Here is a 9911-nt window from a genome sequence, read left to right as displayed (position 1 = left end):
ACCTCAGAATGGCTTTATAATGCTAACACAATATGACCATAGACAACATACTGTAAAAGTGGTTTTCATATAACATACAGAATGGTTTGGAACTTCCCAGTGGCATTACAAAGCCATTTTCTCAGGCTTCCAGGGTCAAGACAGTTGCAAGATGGTTGTGGTTCCGTTGTCAAGACAATCAACTTCCAACCAAAATGCTGTCTCTCTTCAATGACATTCAGCCAAGACATTTCCCCCCAACATCTATTGTGTATTTTGTGCTCAAACAGGAACATCCAATTTCTGCTTGAATCCAGCCCTGTGGTTGCTGCTGAAAAAGCCCTTTCAGTGTGCTCTGTGTGCCAACATGACATTGACTGGCCACTTCAGCCATCTTCTTGTTTTGTCTTATTAGACCCCTGAACCTCAATCATGAATAGGAGCTGTCACAGTTAGAAATGACATCTTATCCTCAATGTAACTGTTACCTATCACACAAAGGGATAACAAGCTAGTTCACCTTGATAGGCTGTTGTAGCGCCAGATGTGTGAAACAAGTCTGACAATTCCTACGGATATGAAAGAAAGCGGTCGATATTGAGGCGGTGCTTGGGGAACCAACTGTTGCCCTTGGCAAAATGTGTATTAATATTATATAGACATGTAGACACTGAGAATTATATAAACGTACAGGAGAAAGCTGCCAAGCTTTAAGTATTTGACAGATATTTTATACCAACAATGGTGTAAACCAAACAAGAATTCCTCCAGGAGCACAAAAACACTCTACAATGTCCCCGCCATCATTGTATTTCCCCTAAAATAAACATAAATGAAGATATTTCTCATCTTAAAAGTATCAGAACATGACTGTGTTTATCTTTGGACACCTGACGAAAAATGTGAGAACTAACTGTACACCTACCTATTCCCTTCTCTCTCTCATTGTTTTGAGGCCTGTGGCTGCATCAGAAGATAGGTGTATTGGCGCCCCTTGGTGGCCAAGTAGGGAAATGCAGAGAGGAATCAGGTGTTACCACACTAGACACTAGAGGCAGACAGTAGCTGCAGTTACAGTTACTTGGTGGGCAGCCTCTAAACGTGCTGGAGGAGACATCAGTGTTTGTGATGTATACTGTGTTCTGACAACCTGACCTACCCGCTAAGGACGTGCTAACCTCCATGTAGATTCTCATAGTGACACATTCTGTCAGATGGAAACATGTTGAGACGGTTTTAAAATGACATCAAAGTGCACATGGGACAATTACAAAACCGGTTTGTAATAAATATGAATTTTTATTAGTCTTGTTATTAGTATCCATTGTAAAGGAAGGCATTGGATGTTTGAGCAGTCTGTGTCCACTAACACAGATCTGATGGAACATCGTTTCAAAATAACATCTTATTGCAGCACACAATGTAAGCAGAGAACATGGCCGAAGGTTCACAACCTTGTGAAAGCAATTGATCATGATTTCTCATGAGTTTTGTCCTCAAAATAAAAAGGCTAGGATTGTAAACAGGGTTTGTCATTCAACTGCACGGATGACAGAATATTTTTTTAAGTTGTGACAATAGAAATGCAAAAGTTTGTTTTTTGTGTTTCTTTGAAATCTACATTCAGGTTTTGAAGAAATGTACAGTTGTGAGTCCAAAGTGGAAGGAGCAATCTGGAAAAAAGTAGTAAACCCATTGTCAAATGTTCCAATGTATGTCCTCTTTTTTCCCCTCACCCACTGGCCTCTCGGATTCAGAATGAGGTACAGTACGTTTGAACACCATGGCGAGGAGCATGCTGACGGTCCTCTTGGGGGCGCTCACCTGGTCCAGTGGGAGACGCAGACAGGCAGGACAGTCCCTGGCGTGCATGCAGCCAGTTTTCTGTCATTCCTTCACACAACGCCACCGAGCAAAAATGGACACCAGCATGACCTGTGGAGTCATAGAGAGAGCGTCAGTAGATGATCACAACAGTAGTGGAACATTACTTATTTCACTTCCTTGCACAGCCTGGTCCCTTGTCGTCCCGTGCTTCAATTGGCAAATCTTACTTCGATAGCTGATGTGTGTTGAGCGTTCAGGCATAAAATGACAGCTGTGCTTCACCCAGATGAGTGGTGCTACACATTGGTCATGCAGGCGCGTTATCCTTCCTATATATAAATCTAATTCCTATGCGCCACACTCTGCAGCCTGCAAACGGTTATAGATTGCCTGTCAGTATTCCGTGCTGGTCCCTTCAGTGCAGTGTAGTTATTTATCACCTGCTTGTGCATTCAGGGCAATGCGTTATGATGGGCCCTGTAATTCTTCTTCTTCTCGTTCTTCTCCTTCTGCAGTCTCTCTAGCTCGGCCTCGTACATCATCTCCTGGATCAGGTACTTCTCCCGCCGCATGCGGTCACGCAGGTCCTTGGGCAGGTCTGGGATCAGGTAGGCGATCAGGTTCTTGCTGGTGAAAACCATGTGCTACAAAAGAACACAACACCAATAGTACAGAAATTACAGACTGTCATCTCGGCTGAATATTGTGTTACGGCTTTGTTGAATGGAATGAATTGTACAAACTAACCTCGAAGACTATGATGAAGGCCAGCCGTGCGGCCAGGACATGCCAGAACTGCAGCGTGTAGGAGTATGGTTCACCGGGCGAGTCCGGGGGCTCTCTGTAGTCACGGTACCTGGGAGGTCAAACACAGGGTCGAAAGGTCAAAGGTTATGACTTTTGTGTTCAAACAAGCACAACCATACCAAGACTGACTTTGGTCACCAAACCTACCTGCAGTACTTCACTGCTTCTCCAAACATATCTGATCCATCTGTCCTGGGCACCGAAGTGTTCTCAAAATCAGACACTCTGAACATCGATAGACTGGCATTTACATATCCCATCATGCACCTGGACAGGAAACAATAAAATGTCAGTGCTTTGACATTGTGATGCAGGACAATGCCGCTGCCCTCTATTACTAGCCATAATAAGGTCAAAGGCAGACACTTTGCCTGTGTGGTCACTGTGGTCGGGCTCGCTCACCTCTCCCCGGCCCGGCCCTGCCCGGCACACGGGCCGTACTTGTATGCATAAACAAGGCGTGGGATGAAGTCAGAGGTGACAGCGATGACAAAGGCGTTGGTGATGACGGACAAGATACCGATGCCCTCCAGAATGCCGTACCAGATCCCTGGAGAGAAAATAAAATGATGTTCTTGCTCCGATGCAAATGATTTATTACAGTTCACCAGCAAACAGCCTGACAGGACTTCTTCAAAGAATACTTATAAAGGGGTATGAAAATGATTCCAAAAGTATAAAGCATAATAGACTGGCCGGCTAAAATCATCTGTCTGTGCTGAAACTAATGAAATAGGGTTCCATTGAGTGAAAATAGCTGAGGCACGGTGTTGGCGTAAAACAATTTAGTCTATATGGCATTTTTTGCATTCCTTTGAAAATGGCCCTACAGTAGGGGATTGTCAGACCGGAAGATGAGCCTAACCTATGTCTTTGGCTTGAGAGGGCAGGGGTCTCCGCCACTGGGTGACAAACTTGTAGGCGTCCAGGCGGATCTCGATGATGTTGTTGAGGAGGGCCAGGAGCGGGGCCAGGGGGAAAGCTGCCACAAATATGGTGGTGAAGCCAAACTGTAAGACTGAAACACACAGACACAGAGAGTAAAGCGTCACCAGTAGTCCTGTTCAAAACCCCATTCAAAAACCCCATTACATTTTGTACAGATGGCCACCCCAAAGCCATATTCACTCAGAAAGGGCAATATGATTTGAGGTTATACCATTCAATGTCACAATTGTTACTGTATGTCAGTGCGTGTGGGCATTGCACAGGACAAAGTTAGCCATTAGATTTTGTGCTTCGTGAAGAGCCTCGCCAAGGATGTCACAGACGGTAGTACATCGAGCGGAATTACAAATCAGCATTCAAAAAGCCTACAGAGACACCACATAATGGATCTATGCAGCATTATGGGTTGAAATAAACAGTGACACATGCATGTAGATATAGCTGCATGCCGTGTGCAACCACAGAATCCTAGCCTAAGCGTTGCACTGATCTGTCATTGTCATAAATGTCACGGTCATCTGGCATTGTCATACATAAATCTGTCTACACAAAACACATGTAGGAGAAATGCTTCAGGTAACCATTGTGTGATTAATACATGGCGTGTGCCTGCTTTATGTACACCTCACATAATCATACTTAAAGGACAACTCCATCCCAAAAACTATCTTTTGGTATTTGTTAAATTAATCCATTGTTGACATAGTTCCAAAATGTTTTGCACATGGCGTGTGCCTGCTTTATGTACACCTCACATAATCATACTTAAAGGACAACTCCATCCCAAAAACTATCTTTTGGTATTTGTTAAATTAATCCATTGTTGACATAGTTCCAAAATGTTTTGCTTGTCAGCACTCAAGTTTTCAAGATATGCAACTTTCAAAACACAGAAATCATCCCCGTATGATGCAAAACGCAGCATCATATAATGCAAAATGCATCAAACAGTGATGATTTCTGTATTTTGAAAGTTACGTATCTTGAAAACTTGAGTGCTGACAAGCAAAACATTTTGGGACTATGTCAACAATGGACTAATTAAATAAACACCAAAAGATAGTTTTGGGGCAGACTTTTCCTTCCATATACATGTGGAAAATCTATGTAGACATTAATGATTCACATTGCTGGTAAATAAATGTAAACATGATATATACAGTACATGGCATGTATATAATGGTTTACATGAGCAAACACAGTACGAATGCTAGTTTATGGTTGACCTCCAGCTCCCCAGGGTGGCAAAGAGGATAAATCAGTCATGTAGATCAACTTATTCTGGAATGCAACAACAGCAGGTTAGAGCCCTTACTGTCCAAACATGTTCCGGTTTTTATTCTACAGTTCCTAAATATTAGACTGTTTTAGAGGATTATAAAATAGTGAAATATTGAAATTGACATTTCAATAATGATCTCTCCTAGTTAGTCAAGTTGGCAGAGGCTGCATGCCGTTTTAGAGGATGTCATTCCTGTAAAGGTGAAGAGCTTACAGATTGATATGGACATTTCACATGGAGAATTGCATAGCATTATACTTCAGTTAACTATGCGATAACTTTTCAATAATGACATCATACACGGGTCATAACCACTCATTCTTACACCAGTGTTTACTTGGTAAATTACATTCCCGGGTCATTTGTAATACTGGTATAAATTGTTAGAAATTCTGTATTCTTATGACAGGTGTTTTTAGCCTTATGTGGGCCTTGTGACATTTAATCTATGAACTGGCCACTTATTTAAGTAGGCTGTATTTCAGTCTCGAATCTCTCAGACTGAAAGGTCATTTCCACCACCCAGTAACTAGCTAGGTTAATCAACATCCTCTGAGGTGATCTATAGTCATCAATAGACTGTAGTCAGGTGTGTTATTGTTTTGGCAGCCTGGAGAAAAAGTTGCCACTAACACCAGCACTTTGCCCACTGCAGAACCACCCGCAGCCCCTCATAGGACACTGTTTTGCCCAGTGGAAATCTTTTTTCTATAGATGTAATTAGGTCATAAGCTAATATTCATGGTCTTTCTCCTCTCCTTGTGCAGTTTGCCTGGCAAAGCAGAATATGATGGCAAGGAGCGCAATAAACATATTTGGCACATGCATTCATGACCTAACTAGTAAACAACATTTTGTTCTACAGTACCTTTCATGTTCACTGCAAGCAATCAGGCAATCAGGGAAAAATGACAACGGAGTTGGTGTCCCACATCTGACCAATAGGTTCTCTCAACTTATTAACAATTTACATTACAGTATTCTTATTACTGTTTAATTATTATTGTAAGCAGTGTAAAAATAATTGTAATTAGTAATTTCTACACTGCACTTACTGTTAGCGTAACTAATGGTTACGTGTAGGGGTGCTGCTAGGGTTAGTTGTGCTGCTCTAAGTTGGAGTGTAACAATGAGTAAATAAAATACTTGTAACACTGTAGCACTGTACTCACAGGAATAATAACACTGTACTCACAGGAATAATTACACTGTACTCACAGGAATAATTACACTGTACTCACAGGAATAATTACACTGTACTCACAGGAATAATTACACTGTACTCACATGAATAATTACACTGTACTCACAGGAATAATTACACAGTAATAAGAACCCTGTGTAAAGTGTTACCCAAATTGTTTAAGGAAATGGTTCCTCCAATTTACACATTGTTTTCCTTACGCTGTAAGAAGTCTAGAGACAAGGTTAGACATCAATCCATCCTTTGGTTTTATATACCTGGCCAGTGGCCACAATTTCCAAATGCTAACATTGTAGTATTTTTGTCCAAAAACCAATGTAACTCAATATCTCCAATATTAACATGTTTAGCATTTCATGTCCAAATCATTCCAAAGTGTCTACAATTGAGCCATTTCTAGTCAAAGCGTGTGAACATAACAAACAGAACAGTATAAGCACCACTGATGGGAATGGGACAAACAGAAAGAACAGGATCTATCGATGACAACATCAACACATTTTTACACCCATCTTACACAGAGGAGTTAGCTATGTTTTCTGCACTTGTGTATTAACTGCATACAAGATGATGACTTGTGTATAACTGTATACAAGATGATGACTTGTGTATAACTGTATACAAGATGATGACGGCAATGATTCTCAGTGCTCTCAATGCAGAGCAGTGGCTTACTTGGTTGCTCACTCAGGTCTCACACAGGTCGATATGGCTCGAGCCACACTGATTTCTTTTGATTGGTCAATTGATTGATAGTGAGAGAAATTATTTGCGGTTTAAAGTAACTGTCCAGTGTTCCAGATTTCTATGGAATATAACCTTTAATTAATTACAATACGAGATAAATATTTTCCTTCCAAAAAAATGGTAATTAAGTATGTTAAAAAGCATCTTTTCTGTATTAGAACGGTGTAGCCCAAAAACAGAAAGGTGTGGGTGTATACTGGTAAAAAAAAAAAATTATATGAGTAAACCACTGATTCGCCAGCTCCTCCTTCTCAAGAGGATGACATCATCCTCTGTGGAAATAGCAAGCATTTTTTAAACAGTCTATTTGAGGTGTTTTTTTAAGTGTTTTTTTTCTCCAATGTATGCTTTGGCCACAAATACGCGTATAGGATGAGTCAGCAACATTATTTGGGTATGAGTTAACAGAATATTAAGTTTTAAAAGTGAGATTTTCATTGGACAGTTGCTTTAAACGTTGGCTCGGGGTCAAAGGGCACATACTCATCTCCAGGTATTCGTCAAACAGTCCGTAGGCATTCATGGGCTGCAGGTTGTAGTCCCTCTCCCACTGCGGGAAGCTGGCCTTGGCGTTGGGGCCGTGCTCCTGCCTCAGCCTTCGCCGCGTCCACCAGTTCTGGATCAGCCTGACAAACAACCAATTATAAAGAGTCACGGGGGGTGACTGGTGGAGAGGACACGCTAGGCGCTAGAGTTGCGTCTAATTGGCTAAGCCAGGCCATACTCACGGGTAGCCCAGCTCCATGAAGTTGTTCCAGGTCTGCTTGAGCACCATGATGATACCCATCTGCATGCAGAGATCTATCAAACAACCACTGGGATGGCACTGCACAGAAAGGGGAAACAGTGCCGACACTTTATTCAATCAACAACTCTTCAACTAACTATCCAGTAACCCTACACCCTAACCCTAATTGTCTGGTTCATAACACAGAGGTTAGAGTGAGAATACAGTGTTCCAAGCTACTTTCCACTTAATCTGGGACACCCAGAATGTTGGGTATTTGCGGCATAAACTCAATTCAGTTCTGGGCGGATACGTGTTAGGAAATATACTAAAGAAACTAGTGAAGTCTCCACCCCTCTAAACTGAAACTCTCAGACAGTTTACGGGACAAAATGTCCCCTCCACTTCCTAAATTTGAAAGATGCGAGCACCTGCGAAATTGTGATGTGATCAGAGATCAGAAAAATCTACGTACTGGAACAAAGTTCTTAATTCATTGTGGCATCCCACAGTCTGTCGACAGATGCTACATCCATTTATGCTACGTGCATCTGTCCACGAGAGTACTTTCCACTAGAAATGTTCAACGTTGAACACATTTGAAAAGCCTCATGAAAGTTCACTCACCTCTTCCAATTTCCAACGGTTAATGAGGCGGATATAGGCTCCTGGCCGACCAGTGAACCTGACAAAGGTGGTTACATCATTTTACTAACTAATCTCTATGAAATATAGTGTGAAATATAGCCGTGTATTACAATTTACACCATGAAGTAGAGATGTTTCCTCACCTGCCCAGGAAAAAAGCTATGTAGAAGGTAGAGCTGTTGAGATTGACAAACTGAAACAGGAACATCTTCAGGGTGAAGCTGTTCTCCCACTCTGACTCAGTCCTTGGCTGCTCTGTGGATACAGAGCCAGAGGGAGAGACAGAGAAACAGAAAGAGAGAGAAAATAGAGAATAAGAGAGAAAGAAGAATAAAGAGAGGGAGACAGAAAGCGAGAGGGTGTGTATAAAATGACAGCCCCTGCATTATATTGACTGTAATTACCTCTGAGGATGGCATGTTACAGCATGATGACAGATGGAGGAACAGTTGTAGCTTACCTAAATTGGTGAGCAGAAGGGCAACTCTTTCATACAACTGAAAAAAACAAGGTGACCAGTTAATAGGGTTTGTTTTCTATGATTCTCTTGATTCTCATGCTGTTGTATCTAAAACACGATACGTCATGGCATTGAAGGGCGTTAGGATTCATTTTTATCAACATTTTGAGTGCAACTGTACTTAACTATATCAAAAAGGGCTACACGACATTAGGGTTTCACCACTGATAGTCATTAATATACACCGAGTGTACAAAACATTAAGAACACCTTCCTAATATTGAGTTGCACCCCCCTTTGCCCAAGGAACAGCCTCAATTCAATTCAAGGCGTTGAAAGCGTTCCACAGGGATGCTGGCCCATGTTGACTCCAATGAATTGCTGGTAGTGGATCTCTACTCCAAATACCTTGTTCCATCTCATCCCACAGATGCTCAATTGGATTGAGATCTGGTGACTGGGCAGGCCACTGCAGTAAGCTGAATTAATTCATGTTCGTGGAACCATTTCTGGACAATCCTAGCCTTGTGTCATGGGGCATTATCCTGCTGTAAAAAAATCTATTCGCAGGCAGATACACTGCTGCCATGAAGGGATGCACCTGATTGGCAATGATGTTCAGATATCCTGTGGCATTCAAATGTTGCTCCACTTTTATCAAGGGGCCTAATGTGTGCCATGAAAACACACCCCACACCATCGCACCACCACCACCAGCCTGCAATGTTGTTACACATCAGTGTGATACAGCAGGAACCAGGATTCATCAGACCAGGCAATGTTTTTCCAATTCTCCAGTGTCTTCGTTGCTTAGCCCACTGCAACCACAGTTTCTTGTTTTTAATGAAAGAAGTGGAACTCTGTAAGGTTGTCGGCTGCCATACCCCATTCGTGTCAAGGTACGACGAGTTGTGCATTCTTTTATGGGTTTTTGGGCACCAATGTTGTTCTGGACTGTCAGTTGACTAACTGTAGCCCATCTGTTGCTCTGCACAATTTGTGTCAGCCTCCTTTGTCCCCTTTCATCAATGACCCGTTTTTAACCACTGGCCTGCTAGTGGCTGGATGTCCTTTGGGTGGAGCAGGTGTTCCTAATGTTGTGTACACTCAGTGTATGTGTATATTTATAGAGTTGAAGTCGGAGGTTTACATACACTTAGGTTGGAGTCATTAAAATTCATTTTTCACCCACTCCACATTTCTTGTTAACAAACTATAGTTTTGGCAAGTCAGTTAGGACATCTACTGTGTGCATGACACAAGTCATTTTTCCAACAATTGT

The 9911-nt window shown here is 42.0% G+C and overlaps 1 protein-coding gene across 3 annotated transcripts in view; it reads right to left on the bottom strand.

Moving 5' to 3' along the window:
- Positions 1-286: 286 nt before the first annotated feature.
- Positions 287-9911, bottom strand: part of LOC129838935 (anoctamin-4-like) — a 44143-nt gene continuing 34518 nt past the window's right edge. For all 3 annotated transcript variants that reach the window (XM_055906205.1, XM_055906206.1, XM_055906207.1), the window contains 11 exons: positions 8630-8666; positions 8313-8424; positions 8149-8206; positions 7523-7620; positions 7278-7420; positions 3479-3631; positions 3016-3163; positions 2761-2880; positions 2554-2662; positions 2247-2450; positions 287-1914 (listed from right to left, as the gene is read on the bottom strand). In XM_055906205.1, the coding sequence (XP_055762180.1) occupies positions 2259-2450; positions 2554-2662; positions 2761-2880; positions 3016-3163; positions 3479-3631; positions 7278-7420; positions 7523-7620; positions 8149-8206; positions 8313-8424; positions 8630-8666 (1170 nt within the window). In that variant the 3' untranslated portion in view covers positions 287-1914; positions 2247-2258. The remainder of the gene's footprint in view (positions 1915-2246; positions 2451-2553; positions 2663-2760; positions 2881-3015; positions 3164-3478; positions 3632-7277; positions 7421-7522; positions 7621-8148; positions 8207-8312; positions 8425-8629; positions 8667-9911) is intronic.

Source organism: Salvelinus fontinalis, chromosome 39 (assembly GCF_029448725.1).
Source record: "Salvelinus fontinalis isolate EN_2023a chromosome 39, ASM2944872v1, whole genome shotgun sequence".
Classification (NCBI taxonomy): domain Eukaryota; kingdom Metazoa; phylum Chordata; class Actinopteri; order Salmoniformes; family Salmonidae; genus Salvelinus; species Salvelinus fontinalis.
Note: the sequence above shows the minus strand (reverse complement) of the source record. Positions and strands in the feature narration are given on the sequence as shown.